Raw genomic sequence first — 15,564 nt, 5'->3', positions numbered from 1 at the left:
AAAAAGATGTAGGTGCATGTTTGTGCTGGTCATTATTTCAGTGTGCATGTAATATGGGGCCATAATGCCATGGCACCTAGTGAGCTTTCTAGGAGTCTGTTTTTAGACTTAAAAGAAATGTGCTGAATTACGTTCCCAGTTGTTTTGGCTGTGCTGTTCCACTGAGATATCTTGATACGCCTTGTCCAAATGCTTTTGTTCAGAAAGAAAGTTATTTCAATGGGGAATCTTGATGCACTTCTGTAGATCCTGTAAAAACAGATATTAGGCTAGTTCTTCATCAGAAGTGGTTATATAAAGTATTTTTTTGTTTTCTCTTTGAACAATAACTTAATTTTTCTAATTATGAACTTAGTCATTCTGTTATTTGGCAAGAACAAAACTGAAGACATTCTACTGTGAGTATTGTTGAATAGGTAATCAATAGTGACTAAATTAAAATGAAGGTTTTGATGTTTGAGTGGAATCCTTCAGAAATCACTTTTCAGGGTTGCTGCTTAAAGGTACACAGGTCACTTGCTCACTAACATGTTTCAAAGTCTTAACCTCAAAGTGAGTGAGACAGTCTTTTCTTCTGCACTGAAGTAGCTATGAAACCATACTATTTAAAGTATAATGTAGATCAATCACAAGTCTCGTACAGTTCATTTCCAATACAACCAATCACTTTGGCTGATTCTAGTGGTATTTAACAGCAGAATTTTGCACACAAGTTGTTTGAAGGAAATTGACATCTTGAGGATCTTCATGGATTTCTTAGACTTACACATTGGAGGTACATAGCTTAGAGGATACTAGCAGATTCTTAACTTTGATGGTTTTTTAGCTTTGGGAGTTAAATGTGCTATTTTTTTCAATTTCTTTAACCTAGAGGTGAGCTTTGTCACTTCAGGTGACATCTTCCAATAGACTGTGTCCTGATTGACAATTACTCTTTCTGAGAAAGCCCTTGTTAGGCTGGACCCAGGAGAGTCAGCGTTTAAGAAGCAGTTCATTCCATTTTAACTCACTTCTGTGCTTCCTTTTCAATAGTAACTCTTTGCTGCTAGAAATTAGGTCACTCTGAGGGAAGAGGCCAATGTGCAAATCCCATGGTGGAGGTAGTTTGTATGTCCTGTCTCTGCCAGATAAGATTTAACTGACTTTTAGTGTTAAAGGTATGCACAGTCTTTTTCCTTGCTTGTTGAGCCTAAACTCTTCCCTTGCCATGCTCACATTTGAATGTGTGGCATCTCAGAGCACTTTCCAAATTGAAGACCTGATCTGGAAATTTGAATATACCTTTAGAAGGGATTCTTGTGCGACAACAAGTCCTGCAAGTAAGTGTTCCAGTGCAGGATATTACAGTGGTGCCATTTAAACTTGCCATCTCATTGCAATATTAGTATCACCCATTCTTTTCCTAGCTGAATAATTACCAGGTGCTGCCATGGGTTTCTGTTAATGGGAATTCAAATCTGTGTGGTACACTGATTTTTGTCAATCCTTATAGGTAAATACAAGTTCAATCATACTGTTGTTCAAAGCAGGGGAAAAATAACTAGAACTTCCTGAAAGATGGCACTTAATTTTACTTCCCAAAAATGTTTTCCTTAGGAAGTACTATAAAAGGATGACTCAGGCATACTGCTGCTGGATTATATTGTTCAAAAATCCTTCTGCAGCCCATTCAAGAATAAGCCTCAGAATGAAAAGGAACTGAGGAAATCAGGTTTACTAGTTTAATACAGGACCATGTGCTCAGTGAAAATTCAGTATACCATATAATCCTCAGATCATTGAACAATACACAGTATTACATGCAGTATGTGCCAATTTAATGTTAAGCAGCAGTTTGTGTAATGAGTAGGTGGTATTTAATAATTCAAGAGATCGTGACTAGCTTTAAACAAGAAATTAGAGAATTAGACTTTCAACTGGACACGTACAATATTAACATCATGAAGGATCAATACTGGTTGGTGTTTGCTTTTTCTGTCATGGTATTCTAGATTTAGGCCATAAGAAAAGTAAATAAGCCATAAGAATGGTTTAATACATGTAGATGACATCTAATGCTCATGTTTGGTTATTTCAGTGTGTAGAATATGTACTTAAACTCTTAGCAGTCCATTAACCATGATCTGTTGGAGGGAAAGTTAGGCAATTTGATCAGCTGTTTCAGAGGCCTGCAGTAGTGTCACTGCAACATCTATTGTGACGCTGCTCTTCTCTGTTCCCTTGACTGGTGATGGGCATGGCATCAGGTGTGGCCTGGGACTGCAGCATAATCACTGTTTCTTCAGAACTTGTTACATTTGCATGTCTTTATTTATTGCATGACAGAGAAAGAATAAAGGAAGTTAGATTTTGGTAGGTTGTAAGGACTGTTTTGACTTGTGTTATTGTAACTTCAAATATAGATTACGTTTTTAAACTTAAAAATGTATCTGGGATATAGCTTAAAAATATATCTGGGATAAGCCCTTATTCCTTGGGAAAGAAAGGTATGTGGAGAAATGAAAGATGGGTAAGTATACTCTAGTTAATAAGCATGTTGACTTCTTTTGTGTAGGTGTGTGCAGGACATAAGACTAAATACCTATTAAAAAAAGTAATTGTTCAGGTTGTGAAAGTGCTGCTTCAGAGCACTTATGTTTCATGCAGTCAGAAAACCTGTTTAGGCTTTGAGTAGACGAGAAATCTACCAGAGCTAAAATATGCATGAATAAAGGGAAAAGAACAAAATAACAAAATTTACTCCCCAGATGAGTTGCACTCTGAAGTAGCAGAGCATGAACTCTGTTAAGTGCTTTTCAAGTTGGTGGCAGTGTTAAGCTTAGCCAGAAGGTGCCTCGAGTGCTGTAGCATAACAGGAGTGGCATTTTCTGCTTAAATTCATGTTGCCTTTTTTTTTTAAAGTTGTTATCCCACACTAAATAGTATTGAGAAATTTGACTTAATGAATGTCCACTGTAGCTGCTTTAAAATAGAAATTATCCCTGGAACCCTAAGATAAAAACAAAGGAACAAGTACAAAATGTCCACACGAGAAGGGTATGGGAAAACTGGAATATGTTTCTGCTTGCCTGAACTGCTTCACCCCTTCTCTTCCCATTAGTTGATAGGAGAAGTGGTTGTTAAGGCACTGGAAAAGTGGATTTTGCCCTGGTCTGTCTCTTAAAGACACTTAGCTCCTCTCTAGAAAGCACGAGTTAGTAATGGTTAAATCACGAAGGGAAAATCTTGCTATTTGTTTACCTGATAAGGGAGTTTTCTGAATAGTTGTGAATTTTTCAAGTATTACTGTGACTTTAAGCTGACATTCAAAACAGTTAAATTGTTTGCTCATGGCATTTCTTCAAAAAAACTATTATAAGTAACTCCCTCCCCCTTTCCCTGTTCTCAGTTCCAGGGAATGCTAAAGAGAGGAGTGACTTGGCATAGTTTTCAGTCTGGATCCAAGCATGTTGAATAACTTTGTCCCAGGGGAGAATTAAAAAAAATGCAGCAGATGGCAGCAATGATGCATCAGACTTCCTATCCATAGGAACAGTGTAGCTGCAGGCACTTGGAGTCTTCCTGGGTTGGATAAGGGATGGGGGGAGGGTAGTTTTCCTCTGATCTTACTTTACAGTTTCAAAACAGACTTGTTGAAGAGGGGATGTACTTTTTTGTCAATTCAGCAATCTTTTATGATCAGTGGAATATTAGTTGCCATAAGGTGCACAACCAGTGGAAAAATAGCACTGAGTTAAGTTCGTCTGAAAGAACATTTGAAAGAGTTTGAGGGTCTGTCTTGTCTTACACTCTCGCATAATTTCAATATCTTTTAAGTAACAGAGTAGAGTCGTGTTGTAGTTGTACATCTGTAAGCTCTCTAAAGTATGGGGTCCAAATCTGAAGTAGTAGCAATGCATTTGAGAGAAGGTCTAAGTGATGTGAGGTAATGGAAAGGCAAAGAAGAGCAAATCTATTTAGAGCAGAAAAAGATTGCTGGGTATTTTCACATTTTTTATTGGGCTTTTATATTTGACGCAACAGAACCACTTTTTATTAGCAACTACAAGAACTTACAGTAATAGAAGTATTTCAATATGTAAATACATGTGTATAAAAAAGGTTTTGTTGTTACGAGGTCAGAAAGAGTCTGTATATGTACAACAATGAAAACTATACTGAGGACAGACTTTTGGAAGAAATAGCATTCAGTCAAATTACTTTTAAAATATTTCTGAATTTTTAGTAAAAAGATACAGAGTTTTTTTTCCTGAGCTTAAGTATAATTAATCCTGTCACAGTACCATGAGGTGGGTAAATGATCTTGAGGTCCCCTTCAGTGCTGGAAGTCACTGAGGAATTATGTATTCTCTTTTTTTTCATGCAGATAACAAATTTTTTAAAAAGGCTTGGAACAGAATTAGCTTCTGATAAAGTACAATGACTGCTCAATGGAATACATGAGGTCTTATCTATCTTTAGCCTGTTTTTCCTAAAGAAGTAATTGTGGTGTAGGTTCAGCTCTGGGGGAAGGGAGGGAAAGGAGAAAATGGTCCAAAAAGTGTTTGATCTACACATCAGATTTAAACACGTAAAGCCAGAATACATTTGTCCTTGTATAGAAAGTGGGAGTTGTATTAAATATGAAAACAAGTAGTTTCTGGCACACGTGGGCATTGTGAAAGATGTTGTTTGAATATTTTAATGATTTGGACAGAACCTTTTAGGAAATTAAACAATAGAAGTTCATGAGACTCAGTAATACTCCTAAACAGACTGTAATCTTATTGGAAGGAGTATTTGGCTTGAATATTACAGTGTATATGATGAAATACTGAAACATTGCTCAGCAACTGGGATTTGGACTTTGAGTGGCAATGACATATGAACCCCTGCATGGTTTTAAAGTGTGCTATTTTTGGCAGTTGGGTGTTGGCTTGTCTCCTCAGTAGCCATAGAAAGTTAGTGTAAAGAGGAAGGTGATTTGCAATGAGAAGACCCTCTGACACTATTTATTAATCATGGGCTGCTGCTTCAGTAAAGAATTAAGTAACAGCACAAGTGAGGAGAAAACCAGCTTGTTACAAAAATCTGTGGAAGAGGAAGCACCAAAGTCAAGGATAAGTAAAACTTTATCTTCAATTTTTGGATCTGTGGAAAGCCGGGATCTGCATACAGTGGGAAGGACAGTTAATGGGGCAGCTGTGACAGTCGGCATTGAGCATGTTTGTAGTAATGATTGTGCAGTGTCAGATTCTAAATCTGGATTTTTGGGTAGAAAAGGAAAATATTCATCATATAACAGCATGGGGAATACTCCCCATGTGAGCCCCAGGAGGACATATAGCAGACCTTTTAGCTTCTTTAATTCCTTTAGTCACCTCTTGAAAGTCTCTGGTACGTATGGAAATCTGCAGAGAAGTGAAGAAAAGAAAGATAAAATAATTAAAAAAAGAGCACCTAAAAATCTTAATAGTAATGGTCAGCATGTGAACAATATAGAAAATAATAATAGCGATATTAATAATGAGAATGTAGCTTCACAAGAGCATTGCTTGTTTGATCATATTTCTAATTCACATGTACCAGATATCGTAGACAAAGGCTTACAGAGTGAAATTTCCTTAAATAGAAATTCTCTGGAGGATTATGCAGTTACATGTGACCATTCAAGGCAAAATGAAACAACAGTAAATGTTGAAGACAGCAAGAGTGACAGCTTACAGAAAGTTTCAAGTTCATATAGAGAGATGTCTCCAACATTTTCCTGTCTTGATGTAGACAACAGTCAAAATGTAAAAGACAAGGAGTTTTACAGCATTTGTGTTGTAGATGCCGAAGATCTGAAAGGGGATGAAGAGGTGCCAGCTACTGTGCATGAAGAGACTGCAGCAGACATAGATAACTCAGCTGTTACTGATGAAGGAATGTGCACCATGGCACGACCTCTAGACAGAGGGAAGGAATTTCCAATGAAACAATTGGCACAAGTGGAAGCTGAGTTTAATTCACAGAAAGAACTGTTTGAGTATAAAAAAGAGGATAGATCAAACCTGGAGAAAAAGGATACAAAGGAATATTGTAGCCTAGACATCCAGTGTTCTTTTGATAACCTACTGACTGACAGGTGTCAGGTGCATAGGTTAAATACTGACAGTACAGTAACAGATGTCTTAAAAGCAAAAGTGTCTGGTGAAATCATCCCTGAGAATCAGCAAGAGGAAGTATATACCATGGGTAGTGTTACCAGTTGGAATGAATTGCTGCTTACAGGTTGTGATTCTGTAAAGCCTGTGGATGCTGCTGGAGGGGACCAATACAGCCCTAAGTCAGAAAAGGTGAAAAACAGTGATTGTATTTCCAATGTATTGTTAAACACTGGAGTATCAAATTCAGGAAAAACTGAAGGAAGTAATCATTCTGATGTTGTGCCACTACCTACACATCCCTCAAGTGTTGTAGAGCAAATAAATACTAAACAGGTGGTAGACAACATAGAGGCTAACTTTAAATTATCATTAGAGTTACATGAAATGGACAATATAGAAAGCCTTGATGAAGAAGTCTGCTTTCTAGAGCCAGAAAGTGAAGTAAACTCAAATGTGGAAAAGAAAACACTTGAGAGAACATATGGTGATAGCCAAACATTTTCACCAGACTCTAGTGAACATCACAGCAGTTTTGAAGAATCCTTGAAAGAGGGAGAGAAATGTACTGGTACAGTTTTGCATAGCTGTGAAGCTTTGAACGTGACTGAAACACAGCTAAACTTGGAGGAAGGCTCTGATTTTCAAACTCACATTAAGGATTGCACTGAAATCAAGACATCATCTGAAGCTGCAATCCACAGTGGCATGGAGGAAGGTACCTGTGCGAGTGCCACTGAACTAAAAGGTGACTTGCTTGAGGAAGCTGCTAACTTGAGCAGAACTAGATCAGGGGTAAGTGATGGCTCTGTGACACCTCATGCACATAATGCAAGCAGAGGTGAAATGTTCCTAAAGGAAAACAGCCTAGAGTGTCAGGTTTCACAAGAATTACTAGAGAACAAAGGTAAAGTATGCCAGTATTCAAATTCAGATAACAAAACCAGTGTCTCTTCTATGTCTGTGGAATGTGAGCATATGAATAAAATAGATATGAACAGCAGACAAGATGATCAACAGGATTTATGTTCCTTCCACACAGTGGAAAATCAATGGAATGCAGAGACTGAGTCAGCCAAAATAGCTGGGCATGTAGTAGAATCTCTAAAACAGACAAAATTTGAAGGTCAACTAAATGAGTCTATTGATAACAAGGCAGAAGATGTAAAACAGAATCTGGATGCTAACATTGCTGATTGTGATAAAGGCATCTTCAGTTGCAGTAAAGGCTTGACTGACAGTCAGAATGCTCCCTCTGACTCCACTGTACCTGCAGCCACGGACAGTTGTATGTACAGGAGTGTAAAATTACAAGATGCCACAAAAAAGCTGGAAGATGCCAGTAAACTCTTAAATGAAGACCATAACTTTTTGCCTGTATTGTGTCAAAATGCATGTTGTCATGAGCATGGCAAACCAGCAGAAGAGCCTGAGTTGTGTTATTGTGCCGGTCCAGAGCCAGAAGTTGGGAACACTCAAGTTTCTGTTGGGCCTTTTACTGAGGAAAGATCAGAAACTCATGAAAAAAGTATGTGTGATGTAAATGAATGTAATCTTCAGGATGGTGAAGTCAGCATCCACACAGAGGAGAACCTCACTGGTTTTGGTTTATCAGCTGAGAATCTAGAACCTTTTACCAGGGGGAATTTGAAGCAGTTGCAAGCCAAGACTACTGAACTGAAAAACACCAGTTACATATTAAATACTCAGATGAATGACTTGACCACAAGCTGGGAACAGATGCAGCCAGATCACAAGATTTTCTCAAACAAAGAGCTTGGAGTTTGTGTTGACCCAAAGCAGGTAGACAAATACGCTGCTACTCCTTCCTATGAAATACCCGGTGCCTCTCCTGGTGCAGCAGGATTTCAGCAAGGCAGAGAGCAGTGCATGTTAGGTCTGATGGAAGATGGATCAAGTGACCAGAAGCAGTCCTATGACATGGACAGACAAAATCCCCACGTTGAAATGTGGTCACATTTCATCAATCTTCAGACTGGCAATGCTGATTGGACAAATCAGCTGCTTTCTGACACAGTTCTTTCTGGTAATGGTGAATATCTAGTGGGCTTTTTATGGAATAATGCAGCTTCTAATAATACCATGAAGAATGACAGACTGTGTATAGTAAATGAAAATTTCCAGAATGAACCTGAAAATTTAACAAGTGCTTCATATGCAGTGGAAACATATCCATATCAGCTGCTAGCACCGGAACATGCTGGTACATGGGGATGGCACAATAAAGACGAACTTGTAAGTATTCTGCAGAAGTGATTTGCTCTTAAAGCTGAAGCTAGAAGTTTGACTAAGCCAAGTCAAACTGTGGTTTCATTAGTTAAAGAGATGTTATTTTGTCTGGAACTTGATGAGTCCCTTGCCTTTGAAAAACCAAACGCTGTACAGAATGCAGAAGTCAAAAATTTTGCTGAATATTGATTTTTTTGTTCTGTTTACTTGGTGTGAAAGTTCAGTCATTGGCAAAGTAACTTGATTGTAGGTTCTCAGTTCCAGCTGAACTTAAGATAAACAGTGTGCAGAAAGGAAGCTTGCTACAAGCCATTCTTAATGCTCTTCAGCTTTGTATAGGAAGAAATGTTTGTAGATTTCCTGAAGCTCTTGTTTGGTAGCAGTTAGGAAATCTCTTCCTCACTTCTGGAGGTGAATAGTGCTGCAGAGAACAGTGGCTGCAGGAGAAGTAAGAGGAAAGACCTAGGATGGATCTTGGCTAGCTGGGCTAAGAAACAAGTGAAGCTGTCTGGACACAGTCTTGAGCTGCTCTGTGGACCCTGCTCAGGCGGGGAGGTTGGACTGGATGACCTCCAGTGGTCCCCTCCAACCTTACCCACTCTGCAAAAGTCAACCTGTAGCAGCTGCTGCTCCTTTTCCTTCCCTGCTGAGCTTCCCTGAAATTGTTCCCCTCACCCACTGGCTGTGTTGGAGCAGCTGCTCTGACCTTGCCCAGCATTGCAGTGTGGGCAGTGGATTGTGCTCGAGGCTCTTTGTTGTCTCCTGGGGGAATGTCTTATGTTAATGGAAACTGATGGATCTTACTGTCATCTTTGAATCTTACTATGCAAGTACTTATGTCAAACACTTCCACTTTTTGTTAAGTCTCTCTCATTCAAGAGATGTGTTTAAGTAAAATGTTTAAGGTTTTTTTTTTTTTTTTGGATGTGTTTTCTATGCACTGTGATAATAAGTATTTGAATGCATGTGTTTAAGAAGATTTAAAGCTTCGTGGGATTTTGGAGTGCCTGTCTTTACACATTGTAATGTGTAAAGCATCTGTAAATTTAGAAAGCAAATTTTTAATAAGCTTTTTTAGTGTGTCTTATCATGACTAATATTCTTTCCCAGTGTAATTACATTAAAATACTCAACATATATTTTGTGTGGAATAATTCAATGATTTTGCTTAAACATAAGCAAAACAAGTCTCATGTTACTCTAAAGTATTGTAGTAGATGTTTGCACTGCAGAGAGCCATCTCTAAAGCAGAGATGTGACCATTTATATGATGGTTGTATATAACCATATGTAATCATTAAATGTGTCCATTCCCAATCCAGGTTAAAAGAAACTATCTTGAGATGATTTAACTGGATATGGTTATTCATCCTTTTTGTCCTAATGCTCTGTTCCTCCTCTAAAAGTAATAACAGAAATTGTCTGTTAATGTGCATCTTATTGCTTTCGATTTTCCATAATGTTTCATTAGAACTGTTACATGTTTATATAATTTCAGAAAAATCTGTGTACTTTTGTATTTTCTTGATTTTTTTTTTTTTTTTTTTTTTTAGTATTATTTTACAGAAACAGATACAATAGCAGTATAATGAACATCAAGTAGACATGTATATTAGAGAAATGCCTGAGGTCTAGGTTAAGTACAGGCTGAGTTAGTTTGTCAAAGGCAAAGAATGAAATGTTTGTTGTCATTTGCTCTGCTTGGATAGCCTTTTTTGGTGGTTCTTAATCAGGGAAATGAATACTGTGCACTACAATTCAGTTGTGTTTGTACCTGAAATGATTATGGGAATTCAGTTAATATATTCAGGTGTGAAAAAACATGATAGTAAAATCTTGAGTTGTATGTCTGATACTGTTACTTGAAACTGAATGTATCTGTGCACTAGATGCCTGCTGTGCATCCCCATATTGCATAATCAATTTCTTTTTGCAGGAGTCAACCAAGGTTTCGGAGTTAAACCCCAATGCAAAGGTGTGGGGAAATCATATGTTACACTTGGAAGCAAGTGGTGCCACTGATGGTAGTGTGAGCAAAACGTGGGAAGAAATACCTGACCAGCCTCCAGATTCCTGTAAAGAAGGTATGAATAAGAATTTCTGGCTGTTACTCAAGCAGAAGTTAAAATTCGGTGCAGCACTGTCTCAATTTTAATTTTCTGTTAAAAAATTTAAAGCAAGTATGCAAGCACCTACTACATTTCAGATGTAGTTTTAACTATGGTGTTCCTGTGATTAGAAAGAACACTTTTGAGTGTGTTTTTGACGTGTGCTGCAGGACTGGATGCCAATGGCGATGGCGACAAAAAGCATCAGAACGCGGTGCTGACAGAGCTGCCGGAGCCGAACGCAGCCGTTCCAGGCTCAGAGCAGGTGGATATGAACCCTTTGGCTCTCGATCATTCTGAGTATGAGTCTATGCATGAAACCACCCAGACAGGTAAGAGAAAGCTAAGATGTGCTTGGACTTAGTTTAAAAACAAACTAAACATGTATTTTGAGTTGGACATCAGTGACCATCTGAAAAACAAAAAAAGCCCCCAAACTATACCAGTTTTCTCATTCAATATACACATTCTTTAAACAGACCCTAGGAATTCCTGTCTCTTTTGCAGTCAAACTTGGATGTGTTTAGAGGCCAGTCTCCTCCTGGTTTAAATCTTAGAAGGTGGTGCATAGAATCAAACAAATGCATGTTTCTAGCTGGGTCAGGTACTGAGGTGAGATTCACATGCAGTTTGTGTCTCAAGTAGTAACGTTCATGTGGGGAAAGACCCATTTCGTACTTGAAATGCTAAAATAAGCAACATTTTACTATTAACTTCTTTACATTCTTATTTAATCAACTTCCAGAATTTCTCTTCAGTGCAACTGTTAGTAGCTGTAGTCTGTACCAGATGGTATGTTTTAAGAAGCTTCTGGAAGTTAGCATAGAGATTCACCCTGGTTATATTTCATTGAATGGGACAGAAGGTCTGCAAGATGCATGTAGGATTACTACTTGGAACTGAGATGAGGGATGGGAAGGAGAGGAAAATGTGCTGGGTGTTTCTTGAGATTCACAACAGGTCTGTTCATTGTACTTAGCTGATTTTGTATTTAAAATTACCAGTATAGCATCCATAATAGCTGCAAATCAAGGCAACTGAAATCAGAAAATCAGACATCGTTGTGGCATAATCTTTGCTTATATTTAAAAGCTGAACGTTCTCATTAATACTTCTACTTAAGGGTACTCTTGCGGAATAGTAAATAACTAGCTGGCAAACAGGAAACTGTATTAATGGTACCTCACATTCTAGAAGGGAACAGTATTCTTCAGCTGGAACTTGTCAGTGTGTCCTTTATGTGCCTAAAATAGTTAACTTTTAACACAAGTTCGATAGTGTTGTAAAGAGCTGAATAGCAGGTTGGGCCTGTTCCTCTTGAGGAATAATGACATGTGGTCCCAAGTCTGAAATCTGATCTTTCATTTTTTAGTAATTATTTTTAAAAATCTTATGAAAGGAAATATGGTTAGAACATGATACATGTATTCCTCAGGTGTTGGTGTTCTCTTCCTCAGAGTAAAACACGTGGAGGACAGCATGGTGGGAGAAAATTAGAAGTTGCTTTAGGAAGAAGAAAGGCTTAGGAGAGCTGAATAAAACGATGAAAGTTAGTGAAGGGAAGGGTATAGAGGACAATAGTTGGTGTGAAATACTTCTAAAAAGCTAATTTACTTTTACATGCATATATGTTTACATGAACAATGTGCTACTAAATGTTTTATAAAGCTCTAAAGGCCACACAAAACTTCTACTCTTTAAACACTTCTCCCACTGACACAATGAGTTTACTCTCTACTGACATTGGTATATTGTGTCTAAACTAAAAGGAACATGAAGTTCATGTTTTCCATATGATAATTTTTAAACTTCCATATATTAGAAAGAAATTAATTTTACCTTCTTAACGAAAGGATTGTAAATTGATTACATATCTGTTGTTAGTAGATTGGATAGCTGCTCATATTCCATAACTATATTTTTGAAAACCTTCTCTGAATTAATGTGTTGGTAATTTAGACTGAGACCAGAAGCATGGAGTTCCTCCATTACATTGTTCCCTTGCATTGCATTAGTCAGGGTTTGGTCAGCTAGAAATTGGTTACTTTCCTGAGAATGGAGCACAGATCTACGAGCCAAATCACTTCAGTATTTGTTTTGAGATGTGCTTGTAGCTGTTCTAAAAGTGCTTCAGATTTTTATGTATGTGGAGAACAGAGGTTAACAAATAAAGTCAGACATGGTTTCTCTTTTCTGTCTTAAATAAAAAGAGTTGCCATGAAATTTCAGAGGTTGGTAACTAACACATAACGAACATGGACTGAATTTGAAAATCTGTTACTAGTTATGTGGTCAGTAACAGACATGATGGCTTGTTTAAAATAGATATTTTGTAATATAGCAGAGCTACTTTTTAATTTGAAGTATTTTAATTATTAGGTGGAAACGAACAGTTGCAGCCAGAAGGTCAGGAAGATTTACGAGAATTACTGAAAAAGACACTGGAATTCTGTTTATCTAGGTAGGTATTTACATAAATGTACCAAACTGGAGGATGACTAACAGCTTGGGATGTATGTTATTACATTTCTTAGTTGTTACTTAAAACTGAGTGTAAAGGATGAGAATTTGGAAAAAGTAACATACAAATTTCAGAGTGTTATGTTGATGTACCTCTTAAAGCTTACCTGAAACCTCTGTGCCTAATGCATAAACTAGCAAATATATGGGTTTGAAATGAGAGTAGTTATAAGCAATTACAGATCAGGCGAATTTTTGTGATCTTTACTGGTTATAATTAAAACTGAATAATTTAAGCCATTTAGCAAGGTTTAAGCAAGTGATTTTCATTAATTAGCAAAAATGCTGAAGGAATCGGCCTTCTACTATGTGATGAATTTTTGTCTTAAGTTTATTGGACAAAGTTAATCTGTGACATATCCCTATTTTTTTTTTCTCCCAACAGAGAAAATCTTGCCAGTGACATGTACCTTATATCACAGATGGACAGTGATCAGTATGTGCCAATAATGACAGTAGCAAATCTTGATCATGTCAAGAAACTCAGTACTGATATGGATTTGATTGTTGAAGTGCTGAGATGTAAGTAAAAGTTCCTCAGTGCTAGAAAGCATTTTGGCTATTGGTGTGGAACTGTTAATCTGAATTTTTCATCTCTTCTTTCTTATTGTATTGCAGTAAAATGCCATTATTTTTCTGTACAGCATTAAGTAGCCCAAGCAGCTTAGATCATCACAGTTACAGGACTGTAGTTTTATCAAAACTGCTCTGTATTCCAGCTATTGAATAATGATCTATGCACATATGAATTAATGATATTAAATTGTGGGATGTGGTGGGACAACTCATATGATTGGAGGATCATGATGGATATTTTTAGACTGTTCTGTAAAGAGAGGTGGGGAAAAAGGGATAGAGGAGTCTCACCCTGTTGAAGAGAGCCTTGAATGTATAGCAATCAACTGCATCAGTACCTGTGGGCCAAGACCCTGGAGGTTGTTTCCAAGGGGGATCTTACAGTTGGCATCTGCTACTGACCTAAACCAAGACAATAAGGCCAACAGAACAATATTTGTGTCATTTAAGTGAGCTTTGGGTCAGCCAAACCTAGTTCTTACAGTTGATTTTAATGGTTTAGATATTTGTTGGAAGAACAATATAGCAGCTCGTGTCATCCATCAAGTTTCTGAAAAGTGCAGAGAACTGTTTCCCCACATGAGTGTTAGATGTGCCGACCAGGAATGAGGCACTGCTGGACTCACTGCTCAGAAACTGAGAAAACCTGCTTTGTGTATCTCAGTCAGTGGAGGCCTTGGCTGCACCAGTCACAGAACTGTGGCGTTTGGGGTCATGCTGAGCACACTGAGCGTTTCTTAGGTTTTATGTTTTGCAAGAGCAAACTTCAGCTTGTTCAGAGCACAGCTGGGAGGAATTCTGTGGGAAGTTTCCATGGAGGATGAAGACCTAACTATATTAGTGCTGGGAGTTCTCTCCTGGAAGCACAAAAATATTTCATCCCCTGTAAAGATAAGGGAAGTAGGTGGATCAAGAGACCCCTTTGGTTTAACTGTGTGCTTCTGAGTCTGCTCAAAACAAAAGAGAGGCATACCAGAGATGGAAAGGGGAATGAATAGCTGGTGAGAGCTACAAGGGCATTGCCAGGTTGTGCAGAGATGCAGTTATAAATGGAAAAGCTCATCTCAAAGTGAATTTGGCCAGAGCTACAAGTTTTGTAAAAAAACTAGAAAGAGTTTTTCAGGCATGTAAATGATAAACAGAAACATTGCTTGTTTCTTAATGTTACATTTGAGGCTCTGCATTGTAAGTCTATGTTCACAGCATCTTTTGGCGTGCAAAGCTACTAGGTTTGTTGACAGCTAAAATGCATTCTTGTCTTTTCTCTCTTAGCGTTGCCTTTAGTTCAAGTGGATGAAAAGGGGGAAAAAGTTCGGCCAAATCAGAATCGCTGTATTGTGATTTTACGTGAAGTACCTGAATCTACTCCCATTGAAGTAAGTGTTCCCTTGTTCAGTAAAGAACACTTTCCCCTTAGGACTTGGAAGTTAGATTTCTTCTAAATTTCAATAAGCACCTCACACTTTTTACTACTGCTGTTAGTTTCTAACTTAAACTTAGTTTATTATCTTTGTTTGTATAAGAAATACTTCTGGTACACACATGTTGCTCATAGCAAGACTGTGGTAGAATCTGTAGTTCTGCAGAGGGCTGTGAAACTGATAGGTCTGTCTTTGGTAGAGATACATCATTTTCTTGGGCTTTGTCCTACCTATATGCACTTGGTGCTCTCAGATCCTTGGATAAATAGACAAAGATGAAAGAAGATAAGGCTTAGACTAGAAAATGCCACTGCTGCACCTTGAAGCTTGTTCAAGTAAAGTAGTTAAATCTTTGTAAATGTTTTCATAATGCTGAGGTGAGAGGTGTCAATAAGTCACTAAGGATCTCCACTGGCTTGTGGAATGAGTGCGAGACTGGAGAACTTCATTCTTTGAAAGATACTTAATGCCACTCTGATGAAGCAGGGACTATGACTGATGGAAATACTAGAAAAAATTATGGGGTCATATTTAACCATCTTGAATTTTCAAAAAGGAGGAGAA

At 37.8% G+C, this 15,564-nt stretch overlaps 1 protein-coding gene across 5 annotated transcripts in view; it reads left to right on the top strand.

The window, feature by feature from the left end:
- The window catches only part of LARP4B (La ribonucleoprotein 4B), a 56,050-nt gene that overhangs the window by 20,485 nt on the left and 20,001 nt on the right, over positions 1–15,564 (top strand). For all 5 annotated transcript variants that reach the window (XM_053943296.1, XM_053943305.1, XM_053943313.1 and 2 more), the window contains exons 3-7: positions 10,312–10,459; positions 10,654–10,815; positions 12,863–12,944; positions 13,389–13,525; positions 14,852–14,955. In XM_053943296.1, coding sequence (XP_053799271.1) covers positions 10,312–10,459; positions 10,654–10,815; positions 12,863–12,944; positions 13,389–13,525; positions 14,852–14,955 — 633 coding nt within the window. The remainder of the gene's footprint in view (positions 1–10,311; positions 10,460–10,653; positions 10,816–12,862; positions 12,945–13,388; positions 13,526–14,851; positions 14,956–15,564) is intronic.

The sequence above is a fragment of the Vidua chalybeata genome, chromosome 1 (genome assembly GCF_026979565.1).
Source record: "Vidua chalybeata isolate OUT-0048 chromosome 1, bVidCha1 merged haplotype, whole genome shotgun sequence".
Classification (NCBI taxonomy): Eukaryota; Metazoa; Chordata; class Aves; order Passeriformes; family Viduidae; genus Vidua; species Vidua chalybeata.
The sequence above is the reverse complement of the archived record's forward strand: the minus strand, read 5'-3'. Positions and strand labels throughout refer to the sequence as shown.